The 16,272-nt window shown below is 27.7% G+C and overlaps 1 protein-coding gene and 1 pseudogene across 2 annotated transcripts; one reads left to right on the top strand and one right to left on the bottom strand.

The window, feature by feature from the left end:
• The first annotated feature begins 1,878 nt into the window (after nt 1–1,878).
• Nucleotides 1,879–14,663, top strand: PADL01_0020100 (annotated as a pseudogene). Its single transcript is given in 3 exon segments — nt 1,879–6,120; nt 6,135–13,124; nt 13,452–14,663. Coding segments are annotated over 3 exon segments (12,444 nt in total).
• Nucleotides 14,664–15,227: 564 nt separating this feature from the next.
• Nucleotides 15,228–15,653, bottom strand: PADL01_0020000 (probable protein, unknown function; the record flags this gene model as incomplete). The annotated part of the gene is made up of 2 exons (XM_028680438.1): nt 15,228–15,427; nt 15,560–15,653. The coding sequence occupies 2 exons, from the start codon at nt 15,651–15,653 to the stop codon at nt 15,228–15,230; spliced, it is 294 nt and encodes a 97-aa protein (XP_028541216.1).
• Nucleotides 15,654–16,272: the final 619 nt, after the last annotated feature.

Raw genomic sequence — 16,272 nt, 5'->3', positions numbered from 1 at the left:
GTCTTCATTTCTTTTTCTTTTTTTTATTTTGGGGGGTTACGGAAAGAGTTGTAGGAAAAAATATAGAACACATATATATATATATATATATATATATATATATATATATACATATATATATATAATAATCTATTTAACTAATAAGTATAATAATTTTTAAAAACAGATGCCAAAAGACAATAATATCATAATAATAGTTATGAAGATATTATTATTATTATTATTATGACTATTACATTATAATTATTATAGTCATTTGTTTTTGTTGTTATATTCATTATTACTTTATTTATTTTTATTTTATTTCTTTCATTTTTGTTTTTTTTTTGGTACCAATAGATGAATAGTATAAAATAATATTATTTTTGAAGAATAAATAAAAGCACAGCACATACATATACAATATATATATATATATATATATATATATATATAATAATGATATAAGTATTATAAATATATTTGAATATGTATTATTTAAGGTTATATGTATTTTTACATTAATATATATATATATATATATATTTCTTTTTTAACATATATGACACTCTCATTAATAGTATCTATGTAGTAGTTTATATTTTATTTTTTCTACATACATATATGTATAGGTATAACTGTATTATATTATAAGAAAAATTTTGGTAATTTTATTCATATAAATGTTTAATATAACAATAATTATTAAAAAGAATATATACATATTTGAATATGTACTTCCATTTATATTTATATTAATATAATATATTTCTTTATTTTATGTTATTTTTTAATATTATAATACGTAAAATACATGCAATACATAAAAAAAAAACAAAAACATAAGAAAAGAAACAATCATTTTTAATAATTTAAAAACAATAATTTTTCTTATCCGTTGTAATTTTATTTTTTGACGAATTTTTTTTTTTTAATTTTTTTATATATTACTTTGAATATTTCTTCCTATTTTAATTCATATGTTAATTAATATTTTATAAATTATTTATTTTATATTCTATGCTATAAATATAAAAACGTTCAATGTTACATGAATTTAAAAATTCATATATATATGTATATTGTTTTTTATAATTGTTTTTCAAAAAAAATAAAATAAAATAAAATAAATAAAAAAAAAAAAAAAAATTTTATTAAATTATCTACAACATGTACTATATATATATATATATATATATATATATATATACTTTTTTTTGGATATATACGCCATATATATATATTCCTTTTTCGATATGTACTTTTATATATTCACAACATATAACTTTTTTTATGATATGTATGTTTGTATTTTCGATGATTACTTTTATATTTGTCATACTTATTCTTTTAAAAAATATATTTTTATCGATTATTCTTCATGTATTAAATTTTTTTTTTTTTTTATATTATAAAAAAATATATATATATAAACCTTAATAGTATTATTAGCACTACAAATATAATAATCACTAAAAATAATACTACTATTAATACTAATAATGTTTTTCTAGTATTTTATATTATACTAAATAATATTAAATACCACTGAAATAATAATTAATATATTCTTTTTATTCTTATAAATATAGAAGGACGTACATATAAAATAACATATAATAAACCCACCAAAAAAAAAAAAAAATAAAATAAAATAATAATAACATAAAATAATAATAATATTATTTATATATCAAAATGGCAAAACCCTACAAAAAATACAAGTATCTTATATATTTCAAATGTAGGAGATAAATAGATAGGTATATGTGAAGATCATGAATTTATGAGAATAATATTTGTTGTTTATTAAACTAGCTTAATAAAATAATATATATCTATATAATATGGTACTTCAACAAATATATAAAAAATATATTAATACCACAACTAACGAAAATGGCGACTTCAACTGGTGGTGCTAACAAAACTGTATATGATATAGCAAAAACGTTAGAGGAGAAGGCAAAGAATGAAGCAAAAGATCGATTGGATGGTGATATTACAAAATTGAAAGGGGATATATCAAAAGCGAAATTTGGAAAGGATGGTACTGCCAGTAACCTCAGTAAGGACGAGATTTGCAAGCTTAATAAAGATACACATACCAATGATGGTCGTCGTGGTAATCGTGATTATCAAGGACCATGTCATGGCAAAGGTGGACAAGAAAAAGCAAGATTTAATATAGGAAAACCATGGTTAACGCGTGGTGATGCTAATCCAAATCACCAAGAGGTATTATTTCCTCCGAGAAGATTAGATATGTGCACTTCGAATTTAGAAAATTTGAGGACTTATAACAACGGACTGATAGGTAATAATGTTAATGATTCGTTTTTGGGCGACGTGTTGTTAGCAGCAAAATACGAGGGAGAGTTCATATCACAAAAACTTAGTAAAGATCATTCATCAATTTGTACTGCTATGAAATATAGTTTTGCAGATATAGGAGATATATTAAGAGGAAGAGATATGTGGAGTGGAAACGAAGAGATGAAACAGCTAGAAGATAAGTTGAAAGACATATTTGGGAAAATTAAAGAGAACCTTGATGGCAACACCAAAGGCAAATATAATGGTGACAAAGATTATAAACTATTGAGATCAGACTGGTGGTCAGCAAATCGTGAACAAATATGGAAAGCGATGACGTGTTCAGCGCCACAAGAAGCTACTATATTCAAAAATACATCTAGTACTAATACGAGGACATTTTCAGGGGGTTATTGCGGCCGTGGTGACAATCCACCGTTTATACCATCTGATGATTATGTCCCTCAAAAATTAAGATGGTTAACTGAATGGACTGAAAGCTACTGTAAACAGTTGAAGTCACATATAGACAACTCGTTGAAGGAAGCGTGTGACGAATGTAAATATAATGGTACAAAATGCATGGGGGAAGACCATAATTGTCATACGTGTTCAGACATGTGTAATCTCTATACAAATTATGTTAATCAATGGCGACCTCAATGGGATAAACAAAACAATAAATACCAGGAATTATACGAACAAAGAAATGGTAATAGTGGTAGTAATGATCCAATTAAAGAAAAACTTCATGATTTTATGAAACTATTGAAACAAAACGGTGGTAGTAACAAATATGAAAATCTTGCAGGAATTGTAGAATCCATGCGAGGCAATAGATATTGTGAAGACATTAAACAGGGTAATTTCAAGGACAGAAATAGTACTTCTAGTGTCACGTCTGGAAAACAAAACACTCAGCAACACTATGCGTTTGATAAATACCCACATGAGTATGATCAGGCATGTAAATGTAAAGACCGAACTCTAAGCAATATACCGAATCCAGTACTTAAAGGGGAATTGGATAACAATGTAGATTTATGTACATTGAGTACAGATAAATCTGCAATGAATGAAGGTCTTGATAATAGTAATCAAAAAAGTACAAACACACCATGCGGACTTTTTAGTAACACAACAGGAACCGTAGGAAATATATCGACAAGTGGGAAAGAAAAAAATGGAAAAGAAGAATGGAAATGTAATGACACCAATACACCTGTAGGTAAAACAAATAAAAGCCCCTGTGTTCCTCCACGAGTTCAAGAAATATGTTTAGGATATTTAGATCACAATGATATTGCTGAAAAAATTAAAAACACTACAGGTAGTAGTGACGAAGAAAAATTTAAAGAAATCAATAATAAATTATTGAAGGATGTTTTACTAACAGCACGATTCGAAGAACAAGAATTGTGGGAAATACTTGTCAAACGAGTTACTACCGGAAACATGGAAGAAAAAAAGAAAAAAGCTTGCAATGCAATCAAACGAAGTTTTCATGATTTAGGCGATTTAATTAAAGGTACAAATATATGGGATGATGGAAAGGCAAAGGACGCAGAAACGCAACTGAAGACCATTTTTGAAAAACTATACGAATTATATAAACAAGCATATGATAATACCAGCATACAGTATAAAGATGATTGTGCATTTCGAAAAGGTTGGTGGGAAACTAACAAAAACAAAATATGGGAAGCATTCATTTGTGACAAAAAGTGTAAGGATGCCAATACAACACCACCTGATGATATTCCACAATTTTTGAGATGGATGGACGAATGGTCCGAAGATTTTTATAAAGAACACGAAAAAAAAATAAAAGAAATGAAAACTAAATGTGAGTCAGACGAAAAAAAGTATACATGTAATGGTGGCAATCCAAGTACAGAATGTAATAAAAATTGTCAACAATGTAAAAAAGCATGTGAGGATTATAAAAATTGGATAAAAAATGAAAAAGAACATCAATGGAAAAAACTAAAATCAAAATATGATAAGGACCAAAATGCAGGAAAATATAAAGGGTATGACGATATGGCGCATGCGTTTTCTTCTACAGCATATTTATTTTTTCGTTGTATGATAGATAAATGTAATTATATAGATTATGAAAAAGTTATGAAAACTGAAGATAAAACATATAAATCATTTTGCGATTGTAAAAGCCAAGAGTATAAAGATCGAGAGAAAAATAAAAGTGGTAGTGGTTCTTCGTCTAGTAGTTCTTCATCAACTCCTTCTATTACAAAAGATAATGTATGTCAGGTGAGTAAATCAACATATCATTGTATGAATAAAGATTTGAAAAACATATACTGGAAAAATGCCAATGTTAGAGATAAAGATGAAAAGAAAATATATGGAGTGTATACCCCGCCACGACGACAAAAACTATGTATTGTAAATTTAGTCCTACATTCCACTGATAAAAATAATTTGTTACTAAATTTACTTGTTGATGCCAGAAATGAAGCTGAAGTGTTACTGAAACATTATACAGAAAAACAGAATGGTGGTTCTCGTTCTAACAGTAATCAACTTCCTCCTGGATATTGTGATGCTCTTAAAAGAAGTTTTGCCGATTTTGGAGATATAATTAAAGGAACAAATCTGGAACGAGGTATATTCGAGAAAAGAGTAGAAAGTCAAATAAAAAAAATATTTGAAACAAAAGGTAAAACACGTGGTGGCGAAACACGCGACAAATGGTGGGATCAACATAGAGACAAGGTATGGAAAGCAATGAATTGCGACAATAACAAAAAATGTGAAAATACCATTCCTAGTGATGACAAAAAACCTCAATTTTTACGATGGTTAGAAGAATGGTACGAAGATCTTTATGATAAGAAAAAGGAAATTAAGAATAAAGTGGAGAATAAATGTAGCAACAATAACCAAGGAACACAAGACACATACAACTGTACCGAATGCAGTAAAAAATGTTATGAATATAGATCGTATATGCAGGAAAAAAAAACTCAATGGGAGAATCAAAAAAAACATTATGTCAACGAAAAGAACACATTTAATGGTAAGGGTAACAATGATTATGCAGAAAGGAATGCACAAAAATATTTGGAAAAGACATTTTCCAAAACAAATGAATATAAATTGAATACACAATTAGATACTTCATTTAACTATCCACATACTGAAATTAAAGAATATTGTGGGTGCGGTAAATTTGACAAATCAACTGCTCAGGGAAAAAGTATCTATGAATGTACCAATTAAAGTTCAGGGTAAAGATAATTGCAAGGGGCTAAACAGTGATGTCAAAGATGACAAAATTAAATGGGACAACACTGATGGAGAATATAGTTCTTGAAGGATCATTTATCTTCAGAAGTATATATACCACCTAGGAGACAACGTATATGTTTTGAAGGGCTTGACGACAAAAGTAACTTAAGAACTACAAATGAGTTGCGAAAAAAATTGATGGAAGTAGCTGCAACTGGAAGGGTACAATTTAGGTCAATACTACAAAGAGAAAAATACGAATGCGAACGGATACAGATAAATATTCGTACGAAGTCAAACCGTGTAATGCTTTAAAATATAGTTTTTTAGATTTTGGAAATATTATTAAAGGACAAGGATAATTTAGAACCTGCACAAAATGATACAGAAACAAATTTGAAAAAAATATTTGACCATCTTGCATCAAATCAAAGACCAAATGGACAAAAAAAAACAGCAGATGAGGTACGAAAGGAATTTTGGGAAGAAAATAAATCATGTATATGGGAAGCAATGATATGTGGATACAAAATGGGAAGAGACAATCATTCAGGGACTAAGAGTACTAATGATAGTTAATAGTGATCTCCAGTACTGCAACAATGTACCAGAAGATACTGATATATACAACAAATAGTAAAGATGGACAATTTCTTCGTTGGTTAGAAGAATGGTACGATGATTATTGTCATGGAAGACACAAACTGTTACAAGGGGTGACAAATACATGTACGTTACAGAATGTTGGAAGTGAATTTAAATGTGATAAGGAGTGTATTAAAAAATGTGACAAATACAAACAATATATGCGGAAGAAAAAATTTCAATGGGAAAAACAAAATCAATACTACGAAGAACAACTTGTAAAAAGTGGAAAAAATAACATATATAAAGAAAATTTTGCTAAGGATTACTTGAAAACTAAATTTTCTAATAGTCTTGATAATGATAATTGTGACAAAGTACAAGACAATATCGAATTGTTAACTAAACAACCAAATTATGATGTAGATGTATATTGCGGGTGCAAAAAATTTGTTGATGAAAATAAATATAAGGAGCTTGTAGGAAAACCAAATTGTGGGGGTTTGAAAAGCGATGCGGAAAAGGAAGGAATTAAGTGGAAAGGTAAAGACACAAAGGAACAAGATAATAAAATTCATTTTCCTCAGTTACCTACCGGTGTTTATGTTTCTTCTAGGAGACAAAGAATATGTTTTGAAGGACTTGACACATCCCAAAAAGATACGTTGCCAAAAAAATTGATGGAATTAGCTGCAACGGAAGGTTACAATTTAGGAGAATATTATAAAAATAAAAGCAAAAACACTAAAGAAGAAGACAAGTATGCCTATGATGTTGAAGCTTGTAATGCTATGAAGTATAGTTTTCTTGATTTAAGAGATATAATTCTAGGATATGATATGTTAGAACCTGAGAAAACTAATACAGGAAAAACATTGAGCGAAATATTTAATAGTATGTCACCACCAAATGGAAACATTAATGAGAAACGTAAAGAATTTTGGAATAATAACAAAGACTGTGTGTGGAAAGCTATGCTATGCGGTTATCGAAAAGGTAGAGATGATCCAAATGGTGCTAAACATAGTGATGATGACCTAAAAAATTGTAATGATCCCCCTAGTGAGACTGAACACCCTATTGCAGATAGTCGCGATCAAGGCAAAGAATATCAATTTTTACGATGGTTTACTGAATGGGGAGAAGATTTTTGCACAAAACACAAAGTGGAAAAGGACAAATTGGATAAGGCGTGTCAAAATTTTACGTGTAGTACTGGTAACGGTAATCAACAATGTCAGGAAGCGTGTGATCAATATAAAAAATTTATTAGTGACTGGAAACCTCAATATATTAAACAAAAAACAAAATATGATGATCTTAAAGGACAAGACCCATATAATACTGATACCGACGTGAGTGGCTCACAAGAAGCCTATCAGTATTTGAACAAAAAATTAACAAAAATGTGTACAAGTACCACTCATGATTGTGCTTGTATGAAAAACCCCTCGTCACAATCAAATCCACCCAATTCGCTGCCCGAATCATTGGATGAACTTCCAAATGGATATAAAGATATATGTAATTGCGCATCGAAATCTACATCACCCACATCAAACAAATCCGATGAACTAGAAGAATGTAAGGAAAAATTTGCTAATACTGGTATAGTTTGGAATGACTGGGATTGTACAGAAAACAGTGGTAGTAGTAACAGTGCTAATACTAGTGGCAGTGTCACCAATATGTGTGTCAGAAAAAAAAGTAGCAGCAACACACAAACACAAAAAACAAAAAACATTATTGGGGAAGAAAGCGATTTGTTTTTTATAAATTTTACTGATTGGTTAGAGGAAATATTTGACCAAATGAAACATATACCTGAACATTTAAATGAAACCTGTGATCCAAAAAAAATAATAAAAAATGACCAAAAAACACCCAATGGTAAGAATTGTTCTGATTGTACAAATAGATGTAAATGTTATAAAAAGTGGAAAAATCAAATTGAACACCAATGGAAAAAACAAAAAGAATATTACAATGAATATAAATATAAACGAGATAGTCAAATGTATGGTATAAAAATTAATGATTTTTTGCAAGCATATTGTGAAGACAATTTACCCAGAAAAGATGAAGAGTGTCAACCTAGTAATAATAAGAGCGATATTATTAGCGAAACATTACATGAATTAGGAAAGAAACAAAAGGATGTGTGCAAAATATGTCCTGAAGATGAACAACAAGCTACAAAAAATAAAGATGAGCAGAAAAAAAAAGAAAAAGAAAAATGCGACAAAAATAACGAAAATATTCCACAAGGAAACTGTACCGAAAAGGAATATGATAATATAGAAAATAATGATGAGAATTATAAAAAAGATTGGAAAGAGGCTAAAAAAAACAATACAGAAGAACCAGGTGTGTATGTCCCTCCTAGACGTCAACAACTATGTATATCATATCTTAAGGATAACAGACAAAATATTACTAGCGAAGAAACTTTAAAGAAATATTTGTACCATTGTATTAAAAATGAAGCAACGAGATTATTGGAATACTATAAAACTTCAAATCCTGTAACAGGAAATGGTACTTCACAAAGTTCTACAAATAATTTACCTGTAGGATTTTGTAAAGCTATGGAACGAAGTTTTTCCGATTTAGGTGATTTCGTTAAAGGAACAAATTTGGATTATCCTAGTGATGAATTAGAAAATTTAAAAACACAATTAGAACGTTTTTTTCGAAATAATACTAATGAAAAAGATTCTACCAGATGGTGGGAAAAACATAAACGTGAGTTGTGGAAAGCAGTGAAATGCGGAATAAACGATGGTAAGGATGATTTAAATTGCCCCAAAAATATTGATTTTGATCGACGGGACCAATTTTTACGATGGTTTGGGGAATGGGCCGAATACGTATGTATCGAGCACAAAAAGAAATTGATAGGTTTGAAGCAGGAGTGTAATCATTGTGAGAATGGAAAAAAATGTGATAGTAGTGGTACCAATACATGCGAGAAAGGTAAATGTACCAAAGCATGTGATAAATATAAAAAATGGATAGATAAAAGAAAAATCCAATGGAACAAATTGTCAGCAAAATATGAAGAGAACAAATCGAAATATAAAAATAAAGATGATGAAACTTCTTGGGCAAGTTATATGATTCCATCAACATATTGGAAATTAATACATCGTGACACTTGTTCTAAAACAGTTTTTAAAACATTATTTGAAACTACAAATGAATATGGAGATCAACAATCATTATGCGACTGTTCTTCTACAACACCATCTTCGTCATCACCAATATCTCCATCTAAAAAAACACCAGATCTTTCTAAAGATCCTATTGATGAACCAGTAGACGATAAAATCCAAAACGATCCTTGCAAGTTTAATAATCAAATATCTAGTTGTCATGACAAAAATTTTGAGGGAGTTATATGGACAGGAAAAGATATACGAACAGATGAAAATGGACAACGTATTCTTGGCATCTTCGCCCCTCCGCGAAGACAAAAACTTTGTGTCGGAAACATATGGTTACATGCAACGGACAAAACCACTTTATTGAACGAATTGATGTTTGCAGCAAAAAAAGAAGGGGAATATTTAAAAAAATATTATGATCAAAAAAGTGGAAGTACTTCCCAAACTACTCGAAACAATAACGAATTGTGTAAAGCTATCAAACGCAGTTTTTATGATTTGGGAGATATAGTTAAAGGTACCGATCTGAGAAGAGGAGCGATAGTTACGGCAACGGAAAATAAAATTCACGAAATATTTAAAAACGACAAAAATAGTGGTGGTACAACACAAACACTTAGTGAGGACAAAATATTGGAGAAACGCAAAACATGGTGGAATCAAAATAAAGAAAATGTTTGGAAAGCGATGACTTGTGAGAACAAAACGTGTGATTCCACTGCCCCTAGTGATACTACTCCTCAATTTTTACGATGGTATGAAGAATGGTTCGAAGATTTTTGCAAAAGAAGACAAAAATTATTAGATAATATACGTGTGAAATGTAAAAACAAAAATCCTAAGAACAAATGTGATTCTCCAAATGATAACGAGTGTATAAATGCTTGTTCGGAATATAATAAATTCTTAAATTATATAAAAAAAGAATGGAAAGCACAAAAAGCAAAATATGAAAGAGATTATAAAAATTCAAAAGCACATAATGATGATGAAGAATTTAAAATTGCAACAAAAACCCAAGATACAGCCATTAAATATTTAAACGTTAAATGTGGAATTAAAAAGGATTGCAAATGTGTTAATAGTAAAATTCATGAAATGGACAATATTGTTGACAAAAAAGACGACGAATATAGAAACAAATACGAACCCTTATGTTCAAATTGTAGAATTCAAAAAATAAAAGATAAAATTAACGAAATAAAAGAACAACGAATTTCGAATACACAGTCAAACACCACTACTGAAGCTAAAGTTCCTTTCAACTGTGTAGAGAAAGCGGCATATTATATATCTAAAAACGCAAAAAGTAGTATTGATAGTACATTGAGACAACAAATACAATCAATGAATTGTACAAAGGAAAATAAAAATTCTTTTAGTGACAATAGTTGTGATTCTAATAAAAATTATTCACCTGATAAATATATAGGAAAAAGAAATCCATGTGGTAATAAGGGAAAATATCGTTTTAATGTAGACTCCGAATGGAAATGTTACAAACATTTAAGGCTTTATCGGGAAAAAAAAGGATTATGTGTACCTCCAAGAAGAGAATATATGTGCATAAGTAATTTAGATGAAATAAACGTTAAATCAGTTAAAAATATTAAGTTTCTCCTAACAGAGGTTATACGTGCTGCACGAAATGAAGGAACACATATAATAAAAAATATTAAAGTAAAAAACGAGTGTGACCTCAATCCTATATGTGATGCTATGAAATACAGCTTTGCCGATTTAGGAGATATCATTAGAGGAAGAGATATGGTACTTCCTAGTGGTAGAATTCCTCCTGTAGAAAGAAAATTAAAAGAAGTTTTTATGAAATTATTTGAAGACTGGAAAAAAACTAATTCTACTAATAATAAATATCCTGACGTAACATCATTTCGTTCCGCCTGGTGGGATACTAATAGAAATGACATATGGAAAGCTATGACTTGTTCTGCACCGAACGAAGCAAAACGTTATATCACAGAAGATGGAGGTAATTTTTCGCGTTTAACCAATATGCAAAATAAATGTGGACATAAGGATAATCCCCCAATCGATGACTATATTCCACAAAGGTTTCGTTGGTTAACTGAATGGAGCGAAACGTTCTGTAAAGCAAGGAATAAAAAACTTTATGAAATGAACGAAGGATGCAATAAATGTAGAAGTGGCACGTCGTGTAAAGATGACACTGACGGAAACATATGTGAGAAATGTAAAAAAAAATGTGAAGAATATAAGATGTTTATTAATAAATGGAAAGAACAGTTCGATATACAATCCAAAACATACAATAAATTGTATGAAAACGCGCAGAGTGATAGCACTTTAAGTAAGAATATTAAAAATTTTGTACACAAATTGAAGGACAAAAAAGATCATTGTCCAGTTGAAAATGCATCTGAATATATACATAAAACTTCTAAATGTGTCAATTATAAATTTAATGAAAATGACGATTCTTCTAAACCCTTATATGCTTTTAAAACAACACCAAGTGGATATGAAACAGCATGTAAATGCAAAGCACCCGATTCATTGGAACAATGTCCTAGTGATGATACCAAATATGAAAAGGGATGTAAAACGTTAATTCCTACAAAGTCATGTGAAAGTAAAACGTTTAATAATGATCTGAATGAATGGACTGGAAAACTTGTTCGTGATAGTTCACTGCAAAATAAAGGTGTACTAGTTCCACCTAGGAGATCAAAATTATGTACAATAATTTTTCGAAATAAAGATTATAAAAGCAAGGACAAACATGATTTTAAAAAAGATCTACTGGATGCCGCTTTTAGTGAAGGACGATTATTAAGAAAACTATATACAGAATATTCTAATGAAGCATTACAGACAATGAAATATAGTTTTGCTGACTATGGAGACATCGTAAAAGGTACAGATATGATGGATAATTTGCAAAAATTGAATGAACAATTAAATGTTCTTCTTAAAACCAATGGTACAGGTAGTGATGTACACAAAGATCGAGAAAACTGGTGGAACGATAATAAAATAAAAGTATGGAACGCTATGTTATGTGGCTATAAATCACAAAACAAAACTGAACAATTGAATTCATCATGGTGTGATATTCCTACTGAAGATGATACTCCACAATTTTTACGATGGTTCAAAGAATGGGGAACGTATTTCTGTGAAGAAAAAGAGAAATTAATTAATTCCGAAAATAGCCCAGAATGTAAAATTTACCTTCAAAAATATCAATACACTAATTCTTATGATCTAAAAGGAAAAAAACCTCCTTGTAAGGATAAAATACAGTTTTATGAAAATTGGATAAATAAACGAAAGGAAGAATGGGACCAATTATCTGAAAAATACCATAGAGATAGAAATGTTGGCATATATAAAAATATTTCTGAAAATGCTCATTATTTGAGCCCAGAAACTTATTTAGAATATACATGTCCTGAATGCAATTGCACAAAAAGTGACTTTTATAAAATATTTGATGCAAAAGATCAGAACAAAAATAAAACTAGAGATTTGTTTGACATAATTAAAAATGTTGTTACTGATGCTATTGATGTTGTTTTTTCAAGTTTTAAAATTGCTAGTGAGGTTTTGGAAACACTTAATACAATAAGCAAAGATAATAAACCACCAGAACCAGCAACCGATTCAACTGAACCCGCAGAACCTCTTGCACCAGCACCTGCACCTCATCCTAGACCACCCATAACACCTACAATACCACAAAATGACGAACCAGATGTCACGAATAACATATTATCATCTACACTCCCCGTTGGAATAAGTTTTGCCTTAGGTTCCATCGCTTTATTATTTTACCTGAAGGTAAATAACACATATATATGTTATTTGTGTGTGCTTGTATGTATATATATATATTATAAAATATGTATATATTTGTTACGCTTAGATATGTTATATATATGTATTACGTTTGGTTATGTTTTATATATATTTAATATATATATTTATATTCAAAAAAAATAAAATGAGAAAAAGATTTCACAAATTTAAAAATAAAAAAAAAAAAAAAAAAAAATTTATATACAATGAAAGCTAAAACGAAATTTAAATAAATAAATAGTAAAAAAAAAAAAAATACATATATATTGCACCTACATATATACCTATCTGTATATTCATTTTTCATAGAAAAAGCCCAAAACTTCTCCTGTGGATATTTTTCGTGTCCTTGATATCCCACAAAATGATTATAGTATCCCTACAGAAAAATCATCCAACCGCTATATCCCATATGGTAAATATAAAGGCAACACATATATATACGTGGAAGGAGAAGAAACGGATGATTATGTTCGCGATATATCTTCTTCGGATATCACTTCATCATCAGAAAGTGAGTATGAAGAGATAGATATCAATGATACATATAAACCACGTAGTCCTAAATATAAAACTTTGATCGAAGTGGTACTAAAACCTAGCAATAAAACAACATATCATGCAGAAAATACACATATAGATAATATAATGGATACTAGCGATATAGCAAATGGTAATACACCAAGTGCTAACACACCACATAGTGGCACTATACCACGTATACCTAGTGACATACCCACCTATAAACTTACAGATAATGAATGGAATCAACTGAAACAGGATTTTATTGCACAATATTTACAACATATAGGACCTGACGTACCATTTAATAATGATTTACCAAATGATAATATACCTATGGATACACTACCTAATATTTTAGACGCTAATATTAAAGAAAAACCTTTTATTACTCAAATCCAAGATAGAGTTTTACATGGTGATAACGAGGTTACTTATAACATTAATTGGAATATACCAAAACAAAAGGAAGTAACTAGTAATTTTACGGATTATCCAAAATATGTTTCAAGTAATTTATATACTGGAATAGATTTAATTAATGATTCGTTAAATCGTAATCATAATGTTGATATTTATGATGAGTTGCTCAAAAGAAAAGAAAACGAATTATATGGAACAAATCATATGAAACATACAACTTTTAATAGAGTTGCCAATGAAACATGTAGTGACCTTATAAGTAATCAAATAAATTTGTTCCATAAATGGCTAGATAGACATAGATATATATTAGAAAATTTTAGTAATAAAAACGAATTGTTAAATAAATTAAATGAAGAATGGAAAAACAATAACAATATTATTAATAATATTTCCAACCTGACCACTAATATTCCAATACAAAAAGTTGAGGATCAACCAAGTACACCAATTGATGAAACTACATTTATTGATATATACTCAAATAATAATATATTAGATGAAATTGAAAATAATATGGAGAAAAGATATGAAAATAATATATATTTTAATTTTTCAGATGATCCTACAAAATAACCCAATAATATTATAGGCCTCTCAATTAACCCTAATTTAAAAAATACATATATTTCGGTGTGAAATATTTGGAATATATAACACATTATTTAGGATTTATTTTATATTTAATTTTTTTTTTTATTCTCGTAATCTTCATAATTATATGTATTACATCTTTTCAATAATATTTTATAAGGATATACCTACAATAATATGGTTTTAATTATAAAAATATATGAATTATAATTTATTGTACCCATTCCTTTTGGTTTTATAGGATACTCGAAATATCATGATATATATTATTTTTCCTTTTGCATTTGTTTAATAATATATATATATATAAATATATACATATAATTATTTTAATAAATCATTCACATTTAAAACTTTTAACATTTTACTTTTAGTGTTTTTTTTTTTGCATTAAATTAATATGTGTATAATATGTACATATAACTTACAAATATTATATATATTTTTTTTTAACATATAATTAATATCACAAAAAAATTGTTACATATAAATATATATATATATATATATATATATATTTACATTTATAGATCATGAAATTACGAATTATAGTTTAAAAATTGTTGCAATTGGTTTAATTAACAATAAATCTAATGATGCTTTTAATAAATAATTAAATATATTATATTTATTTATATTTTTTTCATCTTTATCTGAATTTTCAACATTAACCATAAGACTTTCAATTAATTTCTTTTGTGGAATGTCATCCAAATCTTCATATTTTTCTTCTGAATGGTTTACTCCTAAAATTGTGGTACAAAAAAAATGAAAAATAAAATATATTCATATTAAATATATATATATATATATATATATATATATATATATATATATGTATATATAATATATAGCAACTATATTTTTTCATTTAATACCGTTGAAACATTTTTCTTCAAGGTGTTTTCTCCCTTTTATTTTAATGATGTTGAAAAATGAAAGAATTACAAAAAAAAGAAATAGGATTTTCATATTTCACAAAAAAAAAAAAAAAAAAAAAAAGAAGCAAAAATAAAATTATTAATGTAATAACAACATTATTATAAATATATATATACATATATATTATATTTCATCCATTATTTATAAATGCACATATTTTATTTTTGCTCATAAAAATGTTAAAGTTTATTTCACATATCTTCTACTAAATTATTTTAAATACAATATATAAACATAATAATATATATATATCATTAATATAAAACATAGTCTTATGTTTTTTTTTAAAGAAAAATTGTTCAGTTCGACAACTGTATAAAATAAAAATATGTAATTGGTTCTATATGGTTGCAACAAAAAAGGAATAAGAAAAAATATAAAAAATAAAAAAATTTCTCCTCTTAAAATAGGATTATTTCATGTATTTATAGATTTTTTTTTTTATTATTTTGACATTATAAATATATTAATTCTATAATAAAATATAGGTATATATGTTTTTTGTTTTTTATAATATATCTATATATAGAATAATATAATAATTTATATATATATATATTTTTTTATATATACAAAAAATTTTTAAGAACTATATTTTATTTAAAGGGCATGCAACAAAAAGAACAGATAAATAAAACTTATATAACCA

The sequence above is a fragment of the Plasmodium sp. gorilla clade G2 genome (assembly GCF_900097015.1).
Source record: "Plasmodium sp. gorilla clade G2 genome assembly, contig: PADLG01_00_24, whole genome shotgun sequence".
NCBI lineage: Eukaryota > Apicomplexa > Aconoidasida > Haemosporida > Plasmodiidae > Plasmodium > Plasmodium adleri (nom. inval.).
This window is presented reverse-complemented; position numbering and strand designations above follow the sequence as displayed.